This window comes from Fukomys damarensis, unplaced genomic scaffold, assembly GCF_012274545.1.
Source record: "Fukomys damarensis isolate Sample0158 unplaced genomic scaffold, DMR_v1.0_HiC HiC_scaffold_10, whole genome shotgun sequence".
Classification (NCBI taxonomy): domain Eukaryota; kingdom Metazoa; phylum Chordata; class Mammalia; order Rodentia; family Bathyergidae; genus Fukomys; species Fukomys damarensis.
Window position 1 is genome coordinate 5,526,172 of NW_022900922.1, and position 26,072 is coordinate 5,552,243.

At 36.6% G+C, this 26,072-nt stretch overlaps 1 protein-coding gene across 5 annotated transcripts in view; it reads right to left on the reverse strand.

Annotated features, from left to right (window-relative positions):
• The window catches only part of Usp6nl (USP6 N-terminal like), a 131,580-nt gene that overhangs the window by 58,248 nt on the left and 47,260 nt on the right, over window positions 1–26,072 (reverse strand). Inside the window, exon 1 of one of the 5 annotated variants that reach the window (XM_033761824.1) lies at window positions 2,289–2,480. The exons of the other annotated variants lie outside the window; for them this stretch is intronic. Coding sequence (XP_033617715.1) covers window positions 2,289–2,343 — 55 coding nt within the window. The 5' untranslated portion in view covers window positions 2,344–2,480. Of the gene's footprint in view, window positions 1–2,288; window positions 2,481–26,072 lie in introns of those variants that run through there. 5 annotated transcript variants of the gene reach the window in all.

Consider the following 26,072-nt stretch of genomic DNA (forward strand, 5'->3'; position numbering starts at 1 on the left):
CTAACCAAAAAAATGTACTGATAATACTCATTGATCACAGCGTGGGGAAATTCAGAGTTCCTTACCCTCAGGATAAACACACAAATGTACAAGTTCTTCCTGGAAAGTACAATAATATATTATCAGAAATCTTTTAAAAAGTAGGCATATCCTTTACCCAACAATTCCACCTCTAGAGGTTTATGTAAATGAGATAACCAAACAAGCACAAGGTAAGCCAGGCACAGTGATGCATGTCTGTAATTTCACCTGTAAGGGAGGCTGAGGCAGGAGGATTATGGAGAGTTCCAGCCAACCTGAACTACAAAGCACAACCCTGTCCTAAATAGCAAAATGGGAATCAGGGAATTTTTTAGTTTAGGGGGAATAAATACTAATGTCACTGCTTTTCTCAGAGTATAAAATGTCCTTGGTGGAAATGTGAATAATAAGTAAATAAAATGGATAAGTCAATAACAAAATTACAAAGTAGCTGCTCAGATTTTCACAATGAACTCTGCAAACATAAATCTGAAATATATACATATATTTGTTTTCTCATTACTCTGTTTTAGACGTATGAGCCTTTGTCAATTCCTTTTTTCCCTTTGGCTACTCAGCTTTAAAGCATTACACTCATGCTTCTATTGAAAAGAAAGGAAAACAAATGCATAAAAATTTAATTCAAACTAGGCAACATGACTACTTATTAAAATCCGCGTTTACTATTAGAGCTGTCAAATGTAAATTTCTTTGTGATTAGGTGAAATTCTACAGATGGGTGTTTTCTTGGAATTTTTTTTAAAATACCAATTCTTTATTCCTCCCTACCAGTTCTATGAGTCTTACCCATATTTCAAACATAACAATGAGAAGTTTAAAAGTATAAAAGCAAGAACTGGAAACCACATGGAGTTAGGAATTGAAGATGCTGAGCATCCTAAAAAAACCAGAGCAAACTGCAAGAGCTTTACTCAGATCATTGTCAGGCTAGAGCTCCAAGAAGAATCTAACCAATGTAACAGAGAGTCTACTAGAATTAGATAAAATTGTTTCCTGATTTCTGAGAAAAAGATCATATATATTAACCTCAGTAGAACAGCTGATTCTAATCAATAACAACACTCAATCCCCAAATTTACTTAGAAATTTTTTATCCCTGTATTTCTCCATGATAAGAAAATTTTATATTAATGAATGTATTCTAAAAAGAGACTGGATTTAAAGCCAAAATAATTTTGTGAAATAAATCTAAATTTGCTTCTTTTAACAGATGAAACAGAGGGCCAGGGATCTAGCTCAGTGATTCGGTGGCCTGCCTCGCAAGCGCAAGGACCCGAGTTCGATCCCCGGTACCACAAAAAAAAAAAAAGAGAGATGAAACAGAAATGCCAATCTTTCCCAATATGATTTTTTTTTTCCAGTACCAGGCATCAAACGCAGGACCTGGTGCTTGGCAGGCACAGTGCTGCTAAGCTACATCCCAGCACCCAAGTGAAATTTATTAATCCACACTGTAAGGTAATCATCTGTAGAGGACAAAGTAGTAACTTTATGCAGGGTTCTTACTGTCTGATCTGTAGCTGAGAAACGTATTAACTGTACTACTCATAGTTCCTCTGAATGCATTCTAATTGCTTATTTAGAAACTTCACTGAAAGAACAAAGATTTTACCCTAAAACACTGACACCAGCAGCTATCTTGTGTCTGCAAGTATGCACAAAGTTCTAGGCACCTACTAAGCAATGACAGCTGTGTTGTTGGATACTTTCGTCAAATGTCACAAATTTCTATCAAATTAAAATTTAATGAGAGCTTTATGGAATAAATTCACATTGTATCTTTATACTCTTGTGATAAATCTGTAATTTAAAAGTATATCTGTAAAAATGTGGTTTAAAGTACAATACTATACATTGCCAAAATATTATGGTAATTAAAGTATAACTCAATGTGGTTGTTACATAATTGTAGCCGAAGAAAAAGTTCCTATCCTTAAAAATAAAACCATCTGGAAGAAATGTGGTACAACTGCTCTAAATATCAGCCTTCTTACATCACAAAGATGTTAGTTTAATGCTCAAGTATACAGAAAAATACGTTTGGACACAAATTTATGGAAGAAAATAATAACTTTTTATGTAAAGCTTTTTTAATGCTGCTAAATTAACCCCAAGTAAATACAAAGTTACTAAATATCGAATTCAATCCAACAAAATAGAATGGACAGATCATTTTTCCTAGTACAGATTTTGACAGATAAAGTGTTAAATATATAAAATAATATCAAGTTTTAAAAGTACTTTACCTTTTGCTGGATAATCAGTCCAGACTTTGGAACTGAGAGTTGTGTCAGTCCTCATAGAGTAACCTATGTATTCCAAGATTTCATTATTACGTTGTGATTCTTGAGCACACCAAGACTCTTAGGTGGTACCTCACATATTCTCCAACTAATTATAACCAAAAAAGTGTAAGGCAGCTAACTCCTCTTTAAATTCTTTGTGAACAAGTACAAGAAATCTTAAGTCTGAGATGTATTCTGTCTTTTTTTTTTCCAAGGGTGAAAAAGGACCTTGCTGTGGTTATATGCACTGCAGATATCAGAACAAAGATGATATTTGTTGAGGGTGAAAACATGTCTTTCGGGGTAAATCTCAACTATGAGCCACACCAGCCCACACCCTGCATTCCATTTAATAACAAACAGGGGCTTTAACCAGACAGCTTCATAATATGCCCTAATGTAGTGCTTCAAAATTAGCCACATCCTTAGTACTTTTAATAAACTTGGAAACAAAGAAAACTTTATTTCATCTGTTAAAGGTAAGCAGGAATGTTCTCAAATATATTTTATATCTTACCACAATTCTAATGATAAAATTTTTAATGGTATGGACTGAATCCAGGGGTACTCTACTGCTGAGCTATATCCCAGCTTTTTTTTCTTTTTTGAGACAGGGTCTCACTAAATTGCCCGGGTGGGACTTGAACTTGACATCGTCCTGCTTCCGCCCCCTCAATGCTGAGATTACAGGTATGCGCCAGAGTCCCCAGCTAATGATAATTTTGAATGTAAAAATTTCAGTCACCGACTCAGACAGTAAGTAAACAAACTACAGTAGTGGGTTCTGAACATTTTTAACATACCACACACCGAAAAGCAAACCCATAGGGCCAGAGATGTAACTCAGCAGCACACTGCCTGTCTGGCAAGCACAAGGCTCTGGGTTCAATCCCCCATACCAAAATTTAAGAAATAAAAAAGGAAAACAAATATTTCATGAAACAATATATATCAGTACTATAGGATGGCACTGTTTAATTTTGTTCTTTTTTGGGGGGGGCAGGGATTGAACTCCGGTCCTTGCGCTTGCAAGGCAGGCCACCAAACCGTTGAGCTAAATCCCCAGCCCCTGTTCTTTTTTTTTTTTTTTCTTTCCTTCTTCCAGTTACTGTAGTCCTTAAATGGGCAGGGATCTACAAATGTAGAAGTAATTTTGCAAAAGTAATAGTTTTGTTTGAAGCATGCCTGTGAACATTAATTACACTCAACTGTAATTAATAAATTAAATTTATGCTCAGTTTAAGCCACTTGTAATATTTAACAAAAAGCAAAAGATCACAGAAGCACAGAGAAAGGAAAAAATTTCAAGTCATATCCAAGAAATGAGAATCCAAACTGGCATTAAACTTACTTGTTAGAATACTGCAAAGCACAGTTTGCAAAGTTCTGAGAAAAAAAATATGAACATATATGAGGAAAAATAAAAATACTTTTAGCTATTAAAAAGTATAGTCAGCTAAATAATGATCCTCCCCTCTAAGGGAAAAAAAATGTCCACATCCTAATCCTCAAAACCTATGAAAAAGCCAAGAAAACATGTTCTTCCCTTGCAGCTCTGGAAGGAACCAGCCTTGTCAATACCTTGGCTTTGGCCTATCTGACTTCCTGAACTACAGAAGAATAAATTTGTGTTGTTTAAAGTCACTAAGTTTATTGTTATTTGTTTCACAGCATGAAGACATAAGGATTCAAGGTATGCCTCCTGTGTAATACTTCTTTGGGGGAAAGAAATAGGAACATACAAGGAAAAACACAATGTCCTCTCTTTGAGCCCTCTCTTCCTTAACTTCGGCTGTCCTGCCTTCAGCCTACCTAACCCCGCTGTTTGAATCCTGCCTGCTAAGTCACCTTGATGAAGATCCCCCAACACATGGCATCTGATCACCCTGATAGTTGGTCAGAATCCTCATCTCCCACCCCTGGTATCTGATTTCCCTGGCCTGCCTTCAGCAAGAATCCTGTTACACTGTTCTCCTTTTAGTAATTTTTCATCCACTCACCACCCTCTTACCTCTATTCACAAATCCTTGTCCTTGTGTGTCAGTTGGGCCCAACCTCTCTTCTCTACTGTGATAGTCTTGACACTTATTTCCATATTCTTAAATAAAATCTTCCTCATCCTTTTATTAAGTGTTAGAATAATTTTCTCTAATAAAACCAGAGGCAGACACATATTCCACTGTCACAAGAGGCCATATGTTATAGTCTAAATACTAAGTGCTCCCCAGCACTTAATACTGTGGGACCCAGAAAGGTAACTGCACTGTGAGAGGACTAATCTCATAAGCAGACTGACCCACTGATGAGTTCACGGCTGAATGGACTTACAGGAAGTGGAGCCCAACTGAAGGAAGGCAGTTACCCTCTGAAGGGTACATGCTGTCCCTGGTATATTTATCCTCTACTTTCTGCTTCCTGGCACCCATGAGATGGGCAGCTTTTCTCCACCATTCTGTTTCTGACTTGGAGCCAGCCAACAGCAGACTGAAACCTCTAAAACTAGAAGCCAAAAGAAACCTTTCTTCCTTTAAATTTTATATGTCAGGATTTAGTCCCAGTGACAGAAAGCTAATAAACCATTAGACATTTCCAGGTGCCCAATATTTCAGTGCTTAGAAAACAACCAGTCTACACTCTAATAGGTAATACAAAGTATCTTCATGAAGCAAGTAAATTCAAAGCAACATACAGATCACAGACACTGTTAGCAATATAGTAAAAGCCCCTCACACACACACACAAAAGATTAAAAAAACTATGAAAGGATTGGGGATTTAGCTCAGTGGTTCTGCCACCTGCCTTGCAAGCACGAGGTCCCCAGTTTGATCCCCAGTACCAAAAAAAACAAAAACAAAACTATTAGAAATCTCACAAGCAGAGAACACAATGAGAAAGGTATGGTGTCCAAGTATGGAGTAAAGTACAAAGGGGTATGGCAGTGACCTGGATGGTATAAGAGAAAAGTGAATGTGTTAGACTTTGAAATATTGAACATTAGGATTAATTAAAATAATATTTCAGACTAAATTATATTGCAATTATTGTTTATGTAAGTTTAGTGGTTATTAATATCTGAATCAAATACAGTGTCCAAAATTGAACCCTGATCTGCCCACACACACAACTCATTCCAAACATAAGCCTCCTTCCTAGAACCAACTACTGTTACCTACCAAAAACACTCTCTGTACTATTTAACAATCCTCATGTTTTCATATACACATTTTTTGCAATGGAAATTAAAGATGAAGCATTATAAGGTAAAGAGCTTAAAAGGCAATAATGATTAAAGGCAAGCTGAAAAACTACCAATAAAGTAGCTGCTGCAGAGAGGAAAACAGTACCTAATATCCAAAGCAAAGCAGTCACCATCAGAGAAGACCATTTAGCCTAAGAGAAAGAGAGACTCTGAGCAAGATGAAATGAAATACGGACACCTAAAGGGCAGATACACCTATCCCCCTCTGAGGTAGACTTGTTCTGAAATAGTATTCTGGGCTATCTCAAGCCTTGTGGTCATCTGAAAAGAACTACACTTGATCTTAGACAAAGGGCAGAGAAATGATAGAAAAGAACTAATCTAGGACCTCCTCCTGCCACTTAACCCCTTACCAGGTATACAAGCATATTTTCAAAAATGAAAAAACCTCAAAAAATATTTAATTCCTCCATCCTCTCCCAACTAGTGTATGAATCTTTAAAAATCATTTGGCTTTTTCCCTTCTTTCTTGGTAAACAACAACAAAAGATCCTAATCACAGCTACAATTATAAAAATAGTACAGGGCCAGGGATTTAGATCAGTGGTTCCAGTGCCTGTCTTGCAAGTGCAAGGTCCTGAGTTCAATCCCCATACCAAAAAGTAAAAAAAAAAAAACTAAAAAAAAAACCAAATAATTGTAACAAAAAGGAGGTCTTATGAATATTAGATATAGAAAGAACAAGTACAATAAACTCAAAAGCTTTAGAGATGATTAAATTTCCTCTCCAAAACAAGTTTTTCATACACATTTTCATATTTTCCAATTTAATACGTAGTATCTGATAAAAACAAAATCATCCAAAAGAAGCCGGGAGTGGTGGCACATGCCTGTAATCCCAGCATTGGGGAGGCTGAGGCAGGAAGATCACTGTGTTCAAGACCTAAAAAAAACTAAAAAAAAAACCAAATAATTGTAACAAAAAGGAGGTCTTATGAATATTAGATATAGAAAGAACAAGTACAATAAACTCAAAAGCTTTAGAGATGATTAAATTTCCTCTCCAAAACAAGTTTTTCATACACATTTTCATATTTTCCAATTTAATACGTAGTATCTGATAAAAACAAAATCATCCAAAAGAAGCCGGGAGTGGTGGCACATGCCTGTAATCCCAGCATTGGGGAGGCTGAGGCAGGAAGATCACTGTGAGTTCAAGACCAGCCTGGGCTACATAGTGAGTTCCAGGTCAGTCTCAATTACATAGTGAGACCCTGTCTCAAAAAACCAAAATCATTCAAAAGAAACAAATCTCAGCTTTTTTAATATTAACTTTTAATTATCAGCATACAAATGATCTATCAGCATTATCAGTATTTTCATTATATCATGTTTTAAATGAATAGTTTTAAATTTTCCCTTAAATTTGCAGAATATATTCTTCAAATAAATTCCAATTAGAAGCCCAACTGGTAAGCAAGCAGAGTGACTGAGTATGGTAAGGGACATAGCAAAGTTCTACCAGCTTGGCTTCCTTGTCTAGTCATAGCGACCGTAAGGCCTTGTACAGAACTACCAGGGCCAAAGAGCAGCAAGTGCGCTATATTTGCAGATTTTCTTTTCTAAATGCATTTGCAATGCTAGTGCTCAAATAACTTCCCTTCCAATCAGATTCCAGCTGCCACCTCCGTTTTCTTACCACAATCCCTACAACTCTCCATGTCCTGCCCTCCTGCAAATAAAAAGGTCAAGCATGTATTATTGGTAGGTTATTTGTTTTATTTGTAAGCATATATATTTTTAACAGCAAAACATTTATTGGTACATGTTAGACATACATAATCAACACTCATCATAGGGAATTTACACCTGTACATGATAGCTCTTTTTTTCCCATCCCCTCCTTTCCTCCATGTACAAAAAGCAAGCATATATTTTAAAGAAGATCACTAAGATCAAAGCAATTACCAATACCTCATACAAGCACATAGCATCAGGTATGTATTTAATATTTCTACAACTAAAAAAACTAAGTTATACTTTTAACATTTCCTGAGTAGGCTTTATTACTTGCTTCCCAATTTCTAAAAGAAGAAACAAAGGAACTTTTAAAATTCTAAAGATAACTGTTCACAGACTCATTATAATACAGAAAAGCACTGTTATTTCTCAAATTTAATCAAAACCTGAATTGTGGGACTGCTCCTTCTCACCATTACCGGTTGCCATAAAAGTAGAACTAGTCAGTGGATCTTTTGATCTACTGTATTTCCACAATGGTACCTAGAACATGTTCTTTATTTTGCTGTTTTATTTTTTATTAAATTTTATTTTATCCCACCTCCCCAAGACCCTCCCCTCCTGATGTACAAGTTTTGTTTCCATTTTTTCTTCTATTTTTGCTTTTTTTGTCCCTTCCTTTCTCACTCTCCCTCCCTCACAGAACATTTTTTGAGTATATTTATTAACTTGTCTCTTCTATTAAACTATAATGTCCACAAAGGACAGTATCTCTTACACATCTTATCCATTTTCTAGTACTGTACTGATCACAATGCCAAGCACAGGATAAGTGCTCACTAAAAATTTCTTAACAAGATAAAGCAGGTTACTGAAAGTTAATTATTCAACGAAGTAAATATTTCATATACCTATGTATGTTTAAAATTAGACTCATGGGCATAGCATCACTGAACAAGTACACTTTGCTAAAAATTCTTAGTTTTTGCATTAGCACTTCTGAATATTGAGAAGCCATAAAGTAGAGGCCCTAAGACAACAAAGGACACCAGAAACTTGTCTGTGTTCCAACACACACCTCTGCGGGCTCCTCTCCTTTACCTTTACCCAGTCTTTAGCCTCACTTTCTTTACCGAAAGGCTCTGTCCTCTTGGCTGTGTCAAGTCCACACGTGCAGCCATCAGTCAGCAACACTCAGAGCTCTCCTCTCACTCCCCACATCCTTTCCCCCAACAGAGCAGTCAAGGGTCTGCAGCTGGGCGTGGTGAAGCACACCTGAAATCCCAGCACTCTGGGAGGCTGAGGCATGGGAATCCAAGTTCAAGCCTACCCAGTGCAGCTTAGCTGTCTCAAAACAAAACACAGACGAGAGGCTGGGGAACTCAGTGCCAAGGCTCTGAGTTCAATCCAAAGTACCAAGGCCAGGGGTTCAAGGGTCTGAAAGAAGGGCCTGCTCCTGCTTTCTCTTTCCTGTCTCTGGGCACATGCTCTCAATGCCACTCTCCACAGAGGAGGGCACCTGTGCTTAGTGGGACACTGGGGCAGTAGCCTGGCTGAGTTAGTAGGCATCCAGTAAGTCAAGCAAGATGACAGTACCTTTCACCTCCAATCAGCCAACAGAAGAGACGTTTATCTCCTGTGCCTTACTTCTTAGTGAAGAAACAGTATCTCTCCTGACTTTCAGGAATCCCCCAAATCAGACTAGTAACTCCTACATTTAGTATGAGTGTCAGTATAAGAGAAGTCACAGACAAAACGTGTATGAAGTGAGAGCCGGGAATTTAGCTCAGCGGTTCCGCTGCCTGCCTTGCAAGTACAAGGACCCGAGTTCAAGCCCTACTACCAAAAAAAAAAAAGTATATGAAGTGATATAACTATACTTAAATGCCATTACAACTGATGTGAAAACGTAATTACTAACTTGAATATAAGTCAATCCCCAATTTGACGGCAGAGTGGAATGACACATTGCCAACAACACATACTTAAAACCGAGACAAACACATGAGTCATTCTACTCACTTTAACTCACCTAAGGTGCTGACAAACTCAAGTTTGCACTTTAGCTGCATTTCCAGTAGAATGATTACTTTAATAGATGGCACAGGACTGGTCTGTAAAAACTTATATTGGATATTTTACAAACTGTTTATTGAGTTTACTATTTGCCAGATAGGAGCCAGATATATAACATGCATAAACTCACTTAATCCTAACAACTTGCTACGTTAGTTTTATGACTATCCCCCAATTTACAAGGGGAGGATAGAGGGGTGGAGAGGTTAAGTACAGTAATATCAGCCATATGGAAAGTAACCTACAGAGCAGGATTTAAATCCAGGCTGCCCTGCTTCAAGTATAAGTAACTGACTGTACTGTAGTTCCTCTTACTGTCACTGGTCTTTACAATTCTTTCCTTAGAAACAAATCTATGAACTCTTAACACTTGTATTCTCTGGATTCCTGTAGGCTTCTAATCTCATGAAATTGTCAATTACTTGTGCAAATTGCAGATCAATAATGTTTTAAAGAATCTAAGAACAATTTATATGTGGTATTCCTCATGATCATAGGCAAGTATACTCATCTATGATGTTTTAAATTGTATTTTAGGATAATCATAGGCAATGATGAAAACGTGCAAAAATGTGACACAATACTCACCAAAGGGATACCAAATTTAACATCATTAAAATACTTTATGATTCTAGTTGATACTAAATTAATTGCCTTCTAAATTTCCATAATTACAGAAAGAATTCTGTTGAATCTACTTTCATTTACTTACTTTTCACAACTCTCTTCCCAGGTCATTCAAAACTATAATCATGTACAGTTATATTCATTACAATAAAAGTTCATGTTGAATTTGGTCCAGTAGATGTTAACAAGAAATAAAGAAACTATAATAAATTCTTATCGGCTAAATATATGACAAAGGGACTAGAAGAGAATTTATAGACCATTCCCTAGAAGTAAATGACTAATTCCACAGACAATTTGGCAACCCCTATCTTTCAACCCAAGGTTAACTTTTCTACACTTTAAATAAAATTATTATACATAAAAGTCAAACTGTGCCCAAAATGACACAAATAAGAACAATATTACAACTGAGAAGCACATAAGAAAAAGATATTATCATGCTTGAGTTACATAAGTATTGCTTGGTCCTTGAATGTCTCTTGTATTCATCTATAGCACTGAATAGGATATAATAAAAGTGTTCACACCACACTGAAACTGTCACTTATTACTTTTTTAAAGTTCCATTAGCTCCAAGCACAATATCACGAAATTCTCGTAACTTACAGGTGCTTTCAACACACCTCACCTAATAAATCCGGGAGGGGGTAGCTCAGTAGTTCCTCCACTTGCCTTGCAAGCACAAGAACCTGAATTTGATCCCTGGTACAAAAAAAAAAGAAAAAGAAAGATTCAAGGGAACATTTTATATATATAAGCATGTCATATCTGTACATGTGCTGAATATATGTATTCTGTTACACTGTCACTAATGTGTTAACATTGTTGTTTGTCTAGTTTGTATAAGATTTGTTTTACATAACAAATATCAAAAGTACTAAACAAGTATGATAGTCATTCATCAGGAGACTAAATTAAGCAGCAATTTAAGAGCTAGCATTTATTCTGTATAATATAATCTCTTCTGTATAGTATCTTATTTAATTCACATCAAAGTAGGAGGCAGGTATCATTATTCACTAAAGAGACAAGAAAATTATTAGGTTAATTAACCTGCAAAGATCACATAATTTTTAAGTCCTAGGAGTGGCATTCCAACAAAGGCAAAAGACTCGAGGGTGTTGTTAATCACTCTGCATGATCTTTGAATACACAAAATGAGAAGCAAATAAACCAAAGTTTGTCAAGAAAATCTGTCAACAAGGATCCTCAAAGTAGTATTAATTAAATAAGGGCAAGAGAGGAGGAAATACCCTCAAGTCAACGGGACACCAAAGGGGTGTTTCTGATAAAAAGCCAGAAAAGCTGCAAGAAAAAGGAAGACTACACGGGAATAACAGGTGCCTGTTATAGTTCTCATTTGTTTAGCTTTTACTATCCAGCAGTAACTACACTAGGTACATATATTATCTCACTTAATATTCAAACAACCCTATTTCCTTTTATAGTTTATATACAAAACATATAAGATGAAATATGAAACTATCATATCTCACAACCTTTTAGATGCCTGATTCTGATTTTATGTTCTCTGCAATTGAAAATGAATTCTAGGAACAATGGAGGTTAAAAGCAGGAAATATTTAGTGAAAGGATAGCTACTGAGAGGCAGGAGTGGTCCCGACTGGGTGGACCCCACTTTACAAGGAAGATTTTTTTTTTTTTTTTTTTTTTTTTTTTGGTACTGGGGATTGAACTCGGGTCCTTGTGCTTGCAAGGGCACCACGAGCAAGTTTTTATAGAGCAAAAGCCATGTGGGTGAAAGCTATGATCGACCAATAAGGTTACAAAGCACAGCTGTTTAGGTAATAGGGAAGCAAGTCACGTAGCAAGAGCAGAGGGAAAAAAAACAAACTTGTCAGGTAGGTCATCTACTTCTCAGGTAGATGAAGGGTCTGGGGGTCCTGGTCACTCACTGAGGTGATTGATGCCTATCTGGACTTTACTAGACTAGGTGTTATCACTCATCTTAGCCCTTGGCAAGTATGTAGGCCTGGTCCTTTAGTGGTTGTATTGAGGCTTGGGCCCCTAACTGATGTGTCTCCAGCCGAAATTGTACTGTTTCACCTTTCTCCTGACTCTCTTGGAGGCTCAACACTGTGTGCCTGTCTATTGTATTTCTATCTAATTTAGCTGTCTGTAATACATCTATCATCAGTTGTTCATTTCATAGATGACAAAGAAATGGACCTTAGTAGTAGAGCAACCTAAGTCAATATTAGTGTGAGAGTCTCAATTCAAACACACACCAAAATCTATGCTCCTGCACACAATGCCACAAAATTTGGAGCTGGGGTTGATGAGAATGTGTTTGTGTATTTCCAAATTAATAAATAATAAGCCACCGAGAAACCAGCACACAGTAACCGGTAAACAGGCTAGATGATTTTAGGGTGTGCAAGCCAACACATTCCAATTGTGTTGCAAGTGAATATTCCACTTCAATAAAAAGAAAAAATCTCCCTAGATCTGAAAGCAATGACTTCTCAAAATTATTTATTCCTCTACACTTTGAGATACCCAAGTTTCCAAGGCTTTTTACTCCACTGGTAGTATGTAACTGCTATGGAGTTTTAAGGACATAAAATGCATTTTCCTAGTAAAACAAGTAAGCAAAAAATTTGCAGAGTTAAACTTAGATATTTCCAGGGTTAAACTCAATATTGTTTTTAATACCACTAGATATAATAAAGAGTTTTTTAAAAAATGTTTTACTACCTATCAAATGCAAGACACTGGGCAAGAAACAAGGAATCATAAGCTTCCCAAAAAGGGCCCTCCTGCAGTGTGTTTTGTTTTGTCTGATTTATACTCTATTTATAAACTCCAGTCTTTCACTTTTCAACATCTTTTAAAATATATAATACATTCTTCAAGGCAAATATTTGTTAACTCTAAATACTGCACAAATATTTTATTATTTCCCTGACAAAGACATCTTCATAAAGCAAAAGAGACACTGTTCACAAAGCTAAAGGGTGGGGAAAGAATTTATTACATCACTGCTTCAATGGAGGCACAGCTGCTTCATACAACATCTATTACTAAAATTATTGTGCTATTTCCATTTTAATGTCATTTTAATATTATGCATACTTTAAAAGAAGAATAGATAATTCACAAATTCTTAATTGTTGGCTTATTCAACTATGAAGATATAAGAATTTTCAAGCTGAATTAGTGAAAAACCAGCAAAGTACTACTAATAGTACATTACTATTACTATATCTTCAATAAATAACTGTCTAGGACCAAGAAATTAATCTTCATTTTTGCTGATTACCAGAAAGGTAGGTAATAAAATCTCCTTAGCTCTACACTGAGACAAATTTTTAAAGATATTTCTAAAAGGAGCTGTAACTGATCTACCATGCTTACTCAGCAGGACTTACAGAGGGTCAGCCAGGCAGTAAAGCCATGCAGTGGAACAAAACAGCTGAGACTAGGAATGCCTGCCTATCTTAGCTCCAGACCAACAAGGAAAAGAGAAAGGACAGGTGCTTTAAGAAAAGTACATGCAACATTCCAAGAGAACACAAGAGGCAGAAACTGATACTGGCCAGGGATGTTGGGGAAAGACCTCATAGAAGGAGACCTTTTCTTCTTTTTCCTCAGTACCAGAGACCAAACTCAGGATCTTGAGTTTGCAAGGCAGGTGTGGCACCACTGAGCTAAATCCCCAGCCCAAGAAGATCTTTTCTTTAGCATCTCACCTCTATTTAACAATGTAAAATTTTTCTTTAGTCTTGAAACTCACTGCCTATATAGCTTTCCTTCATGTTTTCTTTTACCTGTTGCTTTTTTCTTCAATATTTTGCAGTAATTCTTTTCCGTGCATACACTTTGAATACGAGGTCCTCTGAGCCCATAATATGTAACAATAGTTGTTTTCTCAAGGTGTAAATTTAATCTTACATTGTGCGTATGGAAGGAATCAATGAAGTAGTGAGTGAAGCTGGCTCTCCACCTAGTTCTTGACAGAATAGCTGTTTTCTCTCTACTCACCAGCGCAAAACACAAGTCTATAGGGGGCTAAGACCCAAAAGGAGCAAAACAATGTCCAAAAAAACCTATATAGTACTATCTTAAAAGTATTCTTGAATTGGGGGATTTGCTAAAATAACACATCACCTCTCCTAGATATGACTGATTTATAGATGTCTTAAATGTTGGATCTCACCAGAACGGTACATCTGAAGCCTAAAATTATACCAACACCTAACAATAAGTCATCAACCTACTCTGGAAAAAAAAAATAATAATAAAAAAATCGGGGAAAAAAGCTGAAATGAAATTCACCAAAATTCACTCATCATTAAGAATTGAATAAAATAATGGTAATTTTAAACTTTTTTAAATGATGCAAATTCTTCTCAAAAAAAAAAAGTTAAAAACAGGTCCAGGGCTTTAGCTCAGTGGTTTTGCCAACTACCTTGTAAGTGCAAGGTCCTGAGTTCGATCCCCGGTACCAAAAAACAAACAAACAAACCAAAAATACAAATCTAATCACAACCAAATACTTTTCCTTTCAATATTAAAAATCTATATAATCTATAACAGATGCTGCCCTCCCAATAGTGAATAATTTGAAAAAAGGAAAAAAAGCAATAGAATGTAATTCCCAAAGAAATTTGTACTCTCACATTTAGGATAATCTTTAATATAACTAACTGACTATGACAGAAGAGGGAAAGGGCGCCACTGGATCCCAGGTAAACCTTATTCTGATTCTACGAGTACCTATTCGTTCCTTTCCTAATCCATTGCCCTACCCTCAATTCACACGGCCAAAACCTTATATGCAAAGTTCAATCAGATCAAAATGAAATTTTTACACAGCAGAAAAAAAGTAAAACTCTTTAAAGTCACATTGGGGGAAAAAATGCTATACTTGAGGAATTATGCCAAATTCCACATAAAATACCACGATACTTTGAAGACACTGACTATAAAACATTTTAAATAAGTGATCTGCCACGCTTCTCACGTGGAAACATTTCTAAGAAAGTACTGTCTCCAATTCACTGACTAAACTTCCTAAAATAACAGAATGCATCTAACAGTAATCTGAAGTCTTCCTTTAGAAGTAAATAGGCATGACCAACTTTACAGTGCATCAAAAGATTGGAAACAAATAAATGTCTATCAATTCAGCTACTAAAAGCCATGAAGCAAATTTATAAGTACTGCTAGGGATTCATTCCCAAGGTATAATGTAAGTGGGGGAGGAAAGCGCACAAAGGTCTGAACAGCATTCTGGAAAGTTGGGGCTTACAGATGTACATAAACAAGCAGTTAATCAGTAACTGGCCTGGGGGAGAACAGCCCCTACAGGAGTAGGGAAATCTCCTAGGCAGTTGAAGGGAAAGAACACTTATTTTTCCTATGATCATTCCTCAGTAGTCCTTAAATTATTTATCATATACATGTGCCACCTAATCAAAACACAAAAATAAAAACTGTAACACTTACAAGGTTAGTGTTAGCAGAAATATTGCTTTTAGAGAAAATACTGAAGATATCCCACCACTCCAACACAGCTTCTAGCACACAAAGGGCCTTTCCTTCATCACAGACAAGCTAGGTAGAAATATTATAGGCAGAGAGCGGGGCCGGTGCCTTTTAGGTAATCAGTGCAGAAGACTGGACCACATTACATCTGTGGCTTATCTGTTGAAGACAAAAAAGGAAAGACCAGGCCAACATACCCCCAGGGGATAAGATAATTGCTATCACCCGATCCAATAAGTTCTAGATAAATATCAGTTACCCCAGTGGGTGACCAAGGGCTCCTGATTCACCTCTTTCTAAAATGGTCCTTGTTTTTTCCATGTACATTTGCTATATGACCTGCTTCCCCACTGGATCAATATTACTTTTTTGGGGGTGGGGGGGCTGAGACAGGGTCTCACTGTGTAGTTGAGACTGACCTGGAACTCATTATGTAGCCCAGGCTGGTCTCAAACTCACAGCAATCCTCCTGCCTCAGCCTCCCCAGTGCTGGGATTACATTACTTAAATGGCTATATTTGTAATCTTATTGGTTGATCATAGTTTTGACCCATGTTGTACCCACCTCGTGATTTTGCTGTTAAACTTCCTTTGAGGGTTCAGTGGTGCCACCACCTGCCTCGAAAGCACAAGGTTCCAAGTTCAATCCCCAACCCGCCTGCCCCCATAAAAAAAACCTTCCTTTGAGATATGGGCTTGTTGGCAACCCACTTTTGGGTCCCCTCCTATCTCTCAGGAGCGCTCGCTCTCTCGCTCTCTCTCTCTCTCTCTCTCTCTCTCTCCCCCTCTCTCCACTTAACCTCCACTCCATTCTTTAGAATTCATTTGTCAATTTTAGGGAACAGAACTCAGCATATCTGACATCTAGCGGGTTGGGAGTTACATTTGTTTCCTCTATATCACCTTCTCTCCTGTGCCCTTAACTTAGCCCTAGGGATGAAAACTGTGGAGGAGACTCAAGTTAAAGGGGGAGCTGAACTTCTGGAGACTTAATGTCTTCCTCTACATACTACCTTTCTTAATTGTCTAAAAGAAGGAAAATGTAAATTAAAAGAGAAACTGGCCAAGTGCAAAACTATTCTGCTGTTACCAAAAGAAAACCAATCAAGAGGTCTGCAGTAGACCGTGAAGGCAGAAGTGAGGATGTGATGAGCAGAAGAGTAAACAACTCTGTTCCACCTTCTTAATACACAGAACAGAAGGCCAGAAACACACATCACCCAATCATGTACAGATGGGTCAGCAGTGTGCTAAAACCAGAAAACTTAAGTGAAGGATAATATCATTGCTAAAGACATTACATTTTATGTTATTAAGGGCTGGTTCAAATATTTTAAAAATAAGTACAAGCCAAGTAACAAAATTTAGAGAATCTGTCTCAGCAGATCACACTACAACTTTCCTGATCAATTCACCTACCAGAGATGAAACAAATCTGAGTTGTTTTGAAATGACTCTCTTTAGGACTTTCATTTATGTTTACTTAAAAGCCCTTAGAAACTTCTAGAGAAATTTTTTCCTTTTAACTTCTATTTTCCATACAGTGGTCACCTTGTCAACCACAATATTGTCAACAATAGTTCTGGCAACAACAGTCCTTTTCAAGAATATAACCTTCAAGGTTGGTAAGGGATTCATATAAACAAAGAGCTTCTGCGGGCCAGGGATTTAGCTCCCTGGTACCACGCCTGCCTTGCAAGCACAAAATCCTGAGGAGTTTGATCCCCGGTACCACCGGGGCTTTTATTTAAAAAAGGCTTTTATACATTTGCTGACAAAGGGATTACATAACTATCAACATTAATGGCAACTTACTTTAAGTGACCATTTTTAAAATACAGGCAACCTGGTAAGTCCTTTAATTTCCAATAAAATCATTAATACTTGACAATTTCACAAACTCCCTACGTGCAAGGCTCTTTGCAAGTACACACTAAGAAACATATAACAAAATATCTGGCCTGAAGATGCTTACAACCTTGCAAATGAATAAAGGAATCCTCATAAGAGAGGCTCACTACAGGACCTCACTAGAAATAAGCGGAAGGCAAAAGAAACAAGTCCCCTCAAAGATACAGAACAATTACAAAGGCCAGACATGTTACTGCACAATGCAAATTGTTTCTAATATGGAGAGAAAACTACAGAACAGTTAATGACTTAATTAGAATCTCAGATCATTTTAATTTCAGTATTATAAAAAATAAGAGCCAATTTGGATTTTTCTTCTATGAGAAGCCTCCAGTTTGGCTTACGTGCTTCCAGAATTCTAAGCACATCTAGACTGAAAAGTTAAAGATGCTTAGCAAGTACACTGGCATGCCAACAAAAATTAAAGTTAATTGCTTACTTCCTTTTAAATGTTACCCAGCACCATAAATCTTTTGGAAAATGTGGTTATCTTCATTTATAATATGCTTTAGAAAGGGCTTTCCTACTGAATTATGTCTGGAATGTGTGTCTCTACAAACACATGCAAACTTAGCTTTCCAAAATCAATAGTAGCAAATTTCACAACATTCTGATTCATTTAATAAAACACCATTCCACAAAATTAGTCTATACACTAATAATTTTTCTTCATTTCTGATTTTGCTTTTGTCCAATTCTACAAAATTCTTAATAATTTCTCACAATGGTTTATAAATTTCAGTCTCCTCCTTATAAAAGAAAAGTGTTAGTTAGCTAACATTTACTAAATGTCCACTATAATCTTTTTTGAGGGGTATCAGAGATCAAACTCGGGACCTTGTGCTTGAAAGGCAGGCAGCGGAACCACTGAATAAATCCCCAGCCCTGTCCACTATAATCTTAAACTTTAAAAACTTATTCAAACTTGATCATTACTTTTTTTTTGGTACTGGGGATTGAACTCGGGCCCTTGTGCTTGCGCAGGCAGGCAGTGGAACCAGAGCTAAATCCCCGCCCTAATTAATCAAACTTATTCCAAAATAGTTTAAGACTGCAACTCAGCTAATTCTAAAAACCTAAACTTAAAGGCTATATTATTTCCTAATCTACCTTGGGCTTCAATTCTCATTCTGTCCATTCTGTTTTCTGTTTAAAGATAATTCTATCTTTAAAAAGAACAGTCATCATAGCAGATGGAAACAAAAGAATCTGGGATTGACATGCTTTCTCTGTCATGTTGATAATATATGACCTGTGAATAGCAGCTATTCAGTCTTGAGGATCCAACACACACTTTTTTTAAGGTAAGTTATTATATTACGCACTGTTCACACAGGTTAGTTCATCTGTGTCTGAGCTTTCCTGACACTGTTAGAGCACCTACATTTTTTTATTTCTCATTGGTTATAAGCCTTCTCTCTCACCTTTCAAACTCTTTTCATATGTAAATCCAGAGTACCCAAAGCAGCTACTTTATTTTGTGTATATTACTTTATCTTCTCTTTCCCACTAAAAAAAAAAGTAGAAACTTTTTCTAAAAAAAAGTAGATTTTTCTTCTGTTGATCCAACTGTCCTTCTAGTTTATGACTATAGCTAAGCTCACAGTTATTCCAATATATTTCTAACTCACTTCCCTAAAGATAATCATGTATCACTAACAGAGCACAGAATTTTCTTGAGATATCACTATGAACATAATTTTTTAAAAAGACTGAAAACTCCACGAGTTGATATGGATGTGGAGAACATGGAAGAACTCTCGGCCATTACTAGTAAGGAAAAAAAATGGTTCGGCCGTATTAGAAAAGAAAGGATGCATCTTATGAGATTAAACTTCATCACACTACCCAGCAATCTCACTTCCAACAAAAGCAGCAGGGTGGAAGGGTCTGGCAGAGGAAAACTGCTCACCTCACATCGCCAGGAAGCAGAGCAGGCAGGGAAGACCAGAGAGGGTGATAAACGCCTCAGGGCGTGACCCCCATGACCTGCCTCTCCCAGCTAGACCCATCTTCTAACTGAAAGTCAGCTACAACACCCCGGGATCCAAGTGCTTCCAACACTCCTGCCTCTGAGCAGATGAAGCTCTTAGAACACATCTAGGTATAAACCATAAGAGCCAATAAATGTACAAAGGGGTAAAAACTGCCAGTAACAGGCAACAACACAAAAGAATTCAAACACAAAAGACCTCATGTGGTGTGGTTCCATTTTAATAAAATGTTTAAACCACAAAATTATACTAACAGAAAGCAGATCAGTGGTTGCCTAAAGTTGGCAGCCCGGATAAACTGACACAGAAAATAAGAATTTTTACGATTCCTGATGGAATTTTTCAATATATATGGCAGTTACATGACTTACATGAATGATTTTCATCATTTCATATTTTTAACAATCACTGGTAACTTTACACTCTATTTTATTACACCAAAACTTCCTGTTTGGGGGAATTCATGTCCTAATTTGCTACTTCTAGGCTATCACAAAAATCAACAACTAAACTTAAGTGAAGAGTAAAAATATCCATCATCCCCAAGCTCTGAGTGAGGGCCTAAGGATCTTTCCAAAACGCATATGTGAGTTTTAATGCACTCACTATGCAGGATGCCATACTTGCTTCCTTCAAAATCTTAAGGGATAGCCTATACAGTGACCTCACCTTAGTTTCCTTGAACCACACCACGTGTCCTGCCTTCTGTCTGTAACCTCTCCGCCCTTTGCATGGCTGACTCGTACACTCTTCCCATTTCAACCTAGGGAGTCATCTCTTTACGGAGTTGTGTTTTATAGCACCCTGGTGGCTTTCTTCACAGAAAATACCAACCTATGTAATTACTTTGTTTCATGCTTGTTTTTAGCATTCTCTGGACTCACAGATCAGTTTGCATCATTTTATTTACTACTGCAACCAGAGCCTGACTGTTAAACTTAATGATTAAATGACTAAATTAAGAACTGCCTGATCTAATCCTGAGCACAAACCTGACGACACATGTAAAAGAAGAGAAAACTCAGCTCGAAAGGTTAAGTCAAAAATTACATAGCTATTAAGTTGTGGTCCACAAATCAAACTCAGGGCCCTTTGACTCCCCATTCTTCTCATTTAAGTATCTGTCAATGTCTATACAGATTGTAGTGGAACTGAGTTTCAGTCATCAGTCAAGTTTACTCATCTGTCATTTTAGATCCTATGATAAATTCTAAGATTTAAATTATTAAAATTTAAATTATTGCCCTTAAATTTCATTTAGTAAAAAAACTTTTTTTAGATATCTGGGCTTCCTCAAATGCTTGTAAAAAGAGACATTGATAAGGCCTGATGGTACTTCCTGGAATAGACTTTAACTGTCCACAACTTAATTATAGTACATTCCTATGTAATGGATGTTTTCACTAAAGGAAACAGTATTTATACATTCATTAATGCTTCTGCTGTCTCACTACTCTTACACACTACTAACTCTCACTTCCTGCCAATACCTAACAACAAAGTACTAGCTATCATCAGTAGCTTTGAGTGTGCCTTGAGGCGTGGCACATACAGTCCAATGAAGAAAAAACAAAGGTTATATTCAATAATGTGAGATTTTCTACAATAATTCTATTCATTAGAGAAATTTAAAAAACAGAAGCAGCAAAAGCTGAATAAAAGAGCTTTTGACTGCAGTGAACTTAAACAAGTGAGTCAGAATAATGAGTCATCCTTAAGTGTATGGCGTAAAAATGTGAACAGATACTACCATAAATCCTAAGACATTAATCTTAGTCCTTCACAGAATGAGGAAATAATGCTGCTTTATGCTGAATTCCTGTTTTCAATGTGGTCATAATTTTGTCACCAGCATAACAACTAAGTGGTTTCAAGCCAGTCCTTGAAATACTGTGTATGGATAGGGGTTGCTATACAAGAGCACAACTAAGTGTAACCCCAGACATAATATCTAAAATGGAGATAAGAAAAAGAAACTTTTATATTGATTTGACACAATTCACATTATGCAGAAAATACACACACACCCCAATAAGAAACATGTCAATTAAACACTGTATTCTTAACATTAAGTGATGAAATATTTATTTCCTTGCAAGGCAATCCTTCCTAATTTGCTATTTCTATCAACAGTATTATTCCATAAAAGTAAAAATTGTAGTATTTATACAGTCATATTACTAAGAAGAAAGTCTATTGTTAAAGCCTTAAATTGAAAAGTTCAGTTTCATTTAAGACTTATTCCTTCACTTTTCTATATATAATTTCTAATTTCTTAATGTTTTTTTCAATCGTCTCTCTCTTTTACTATCTGCCCTATTCAGCTATCAATTTACAACCACAACCTGGCTACAAAGAATTGCAATATTTGTTGAACACAAAAAGTTGTACACAGTTTACCAAGCATAGTCTGTTGGGATCATTCGGGAAATTTGACAATAATAATACTTGAATTCAAATCTGTATAATCACACTTCTCTCATTAAGTTGAATTTTTGAATTCCTTTCTGAATTAGAGATGTCATTTGGGCAAGCACGTGAGAAATAGATAACTCACTCACAAAGTCACTATTTGCTAAAAGGCTGGGGATTTTTAGCTCAGTGGTTCCGCCACCTGCCTCACAAACGTAAGGAAGGACCCAAGTTCAATCCCCGGTACCAAAAAATAAAAACAAAAAACAAACTATTCACTGAAGTGAATGTGTATCACAACTAAATAAAATGCTGAAAATCAATGATCCTTATTATAAGAATAAATACATATCCATTCATTAAATCTTCACTCTATTAATAATTAGTACTAGATTTCTCTTGGAATAACACAAAACTTACTGAGGCTAAAACAAGACTAGATGTTGATTTCTTTCTCGCTGTGCTGTCTAAGATATCAACATGAACATCGTGTAGGTGGCTCCTTGGCATAACAGGTAGGGCACTGGACTTCTAGATATACATCATCCATGGGCACCTTCAAGTCAACAGGAATCCACCTGGGCTCCTTCAAACTTTCTCTTCTTTGTCCTCTTTAAAAGCTTCCATCCTTGAAATTCAACTCGTGCTCCAAACACAGCTACCGATCTCCAGCCATCACATTTGTAATGCAGTAAATAGTGGATGACAAAAGAGGAAAGTGCTTGAGGGAAAAACGACTAATAAAGCTGCCAAATGAAACCTTCAATAAGGCAGTAAACAAACTCAAAGGAGTTCTCACAGCTTTGAAATACAGGGAGACAAAAACTGGTGCTTGGGGGAAGGGGTAGCTCAGTGGTTCCACCACCAGCCTCACAAGCATAAGGACCCGAGTTTGACAGCACCAAAAAACCAAAAAAACAAAAACAAAAAACTGGTGCTTGGGGCAAAAAGCATAAGTCAGGCCATGAGAAACCAAAATCCCACAGAGAAAGAAAGCAAAAAGAAGTCAGCCCAAAATCTAGACCCCTAAACTCATCAACGCATTTGTTCAGTAACAAGCAACAGATTAAGTGAAGCTAGGCACAGAGTAGTAACAAAAGGTTAAAAAGCTAAACAGTTCTCAGAAGTCTCACAATACTGAGTAGACAACAATTAAGTATGGATCCACCAAGAAGATAGGAACCTCCAAGGCACCTCCAATTTCCAGTTACAGTTCCACAGGCCAGTTCAGGGGTTTTAGCTCAGGGGTGGCACGCCTGCCTTGTAAATGCAAAATCCTAAATTCAATCCCTGGTACCAGGTTTGAAAAAAAAAAAATCCAGTTACACTTCCAATGACTGTACACTAAGATTAATGGAGACCTAAGAATTAAATGCCTTATAAATCCATAAATTCAGACTTGCAACAGCTCAAACAGGATTGGACTAAGTTGTACTACTGCCTACAGAAGCTAAAAGCTTATCCAAAGCCTTCATAAATTTTTCACATGTACTATCTGACATGTACAATCACATGTAAAAATCTAATGAGTCAAGGAAGAGAGGGAGGGAGGGGAAACAGACACCCACAAGAGATGTTTTTAAAAGCATCAGATAAAAATTCTAGAACTGAAAAATACAATCAATCCAATTAAAAACTCAACATTAGGCTTGAAGGATCAGATATATCTGAAGAGAGGCTTAATAGTCTAGAAGACAAACCAGAAAATACATAGACTGAAACAAGAAAAAGCAATGGAAAATACATGAACGAAGACAAGATATATTTAAGACACAAGGAAAGAGTATAACACAGATATGACTGGAGTCCCAGAAAATGAAGACAGATGGAACAGAAACAGTTTTGAAGAGCTTAAGCAAGAATGGTAGCTCACAGGTTCAAAAAGCACAATAAACCCGAAGCAGGGTCAGTACTAAGAAAAACACCTGGACACATAAGAGTAAGCCTTCCAAAAATTAAAGACAAAGAAATCTTAAAAAGCAATCAGAGAAAAAGACAGATAACCTTCCAAAGCAGCAATAAGACCAAAGGTAAAATTCTAAACAGAAACAATGAAAGACAGAAGAAAATTCTGAAAAAGACAGTAACCAGCAACTTAGGATTTCAAGAAATTTTGAAAATATCCTTTAAAACTGAATGCAAAAGTAAAAGTACTTTTTTATAAACAAAAATGTAAAGGTATTCCCTGAACACTGAACTTGTATTTTGCAGTTTTCTGGTTGTTTGTTTGTAGCTAGACACCTGTAAGATATATCCCAGAGTATAAATTGGGTTATCTGGTTTGGTTTGGTTTGGTTTTTTAAAGATTCCTAGGTCAGTCAACACATGACTTATCAAGCCATTTCAAATAACTAAAACACAGTTGAGACTCAAAGCTAAATACAGAAGAGAACAGGCCTCCAAACAATAAAAACATGGGTAACAGTTCATTACCGTATTCACACAAAGGCCTCTCAAAACTAATTTCTCATTTTTATTCAGAACAATTTTTAGATACAATTAAAGGCAGGAGAGATTAGGTTTATTTAACTTAAATCTATTTTGATTAAACACAAACTGCCCTGAGTATCTCATTAGGCTCTGTATGCTAAGGAAAAATATTTATTAACTTTATGTCACAGATGGCAAAATGAAATTTTAACTAGTTTCATCCATAATAGTTTAACTATAAATGTGTGCTCTGAACATCCCAAAATAATCCACATTGTAGAATATTCACAAGTTAATACATGCTTGTAAAATACTGAAGTAACACAGAAATGTAACGAGTGAAATCTCCTTCCTCCCCCACACGCTTCTTCCCAATTCCCTCCCTGCTGCAAACTGTTGTTGCTGGGCTTCCAGAGCTTCTTTCTCTGCATGCTCTAAAACATATATAATCATACCATACACATACACACATATGTATACAGACAGAAGTACATGTGAACATGTGTATGAGAGGCAGGCAACAGAACCACACTACATATATTGTGCAATTTTCTTCTATTCCATCAATCACATTCCTGATTATTCTATAGAAATAAATGTATGTCCTTACAAAAATCTAGATACAAATGTTAATTATAACTTTCATTCACAATAGTCAAAAACTTGAAAACAATCTAAATATCCTTCTGTTGAACTGCTGAATGTACGTAACACATCTGGATTCCTTTTTTTAATCATCCTCTTTCTGTTCACTCCCTCCATCTCTTGATCCTCTCCCCATTTGCAAAGATCTCCCTACTTCCGAAGAAAAACCATGTGATAGTTAAGCTTGCGCGTCAGATTTACTTCACTTAACATTATGGTCTCAAGGTGCATCCATGTTCCTAAAACTGACTTATGGTTATCTTTCTTTATGATAGAATAGTACTCCACTGTGTAAATATCATATTTTCTTCTAGGTACTGTCCCAAAAGAATTAGAGATATCTTGGCACAGTGACACATGCATACCTATGTTTTACAGCAGCACAATTCATAATATAGCTCATCCTTGGCAGCAGCCTATACGTCCATCAACAGATGAATGGATAAAGATAAATACTAGTAAAGCACAAAACAGCTTGCTACAGGTACTGGGTAAACAGAGCCAACCCCCAAAGGTAACATATAATTCTATTTATATAAGAGTCTCAAAATGACAAAATTATAGAGATGGAGAACAAATCAGAGATAATAAGAGGTTAGAAAAGGGCAGGGAGAGTGAGGTGAACTGGAGTGACTATAAAGAGCACCATGCATCTGTGCTGAGGACCAGCTCCTGCTGGTGCTTACACAAATCCACATATGATAAGCTGCACAGAGAAGTACATACACAAATATGAAATCTGAATAATGTTTGTAGCTTATACCAAGGTCAATATTCTGGTTTTGATATTTAAAGTTACATAAAAATGTTGCCATTGGGGGAAAATGCATAAAAGGTATATAAGATCTCTCTGCATTATATGGTGCAACTCTTATGAACCTATAGTTATTTCATAAAATAAAAAACTGTTTTTAAATTAACGTTTTTGGTGCTGCTTTCCAAGCTCCGTAATTAATATACCCACTCTCTGCTTTTCAGCTTTCAGACAGCAGAGTCTGGGAAATTTTCTTTTCAGCTCAACTCCAAACTCTACCTTTCCAAAGCAAGGCTTCACATGATAATAAGAATGCATGAGTTGGGCATGGTGGCACACGCCTGTAATCCCAGCACTCGGGAGGCTGAGGCAGGAGGATTGCCATGAGTTTGAAACTAGCCTGGGCTACACAGTGAGAAAAAAAAAAAAAAAAAAAAAAAAAA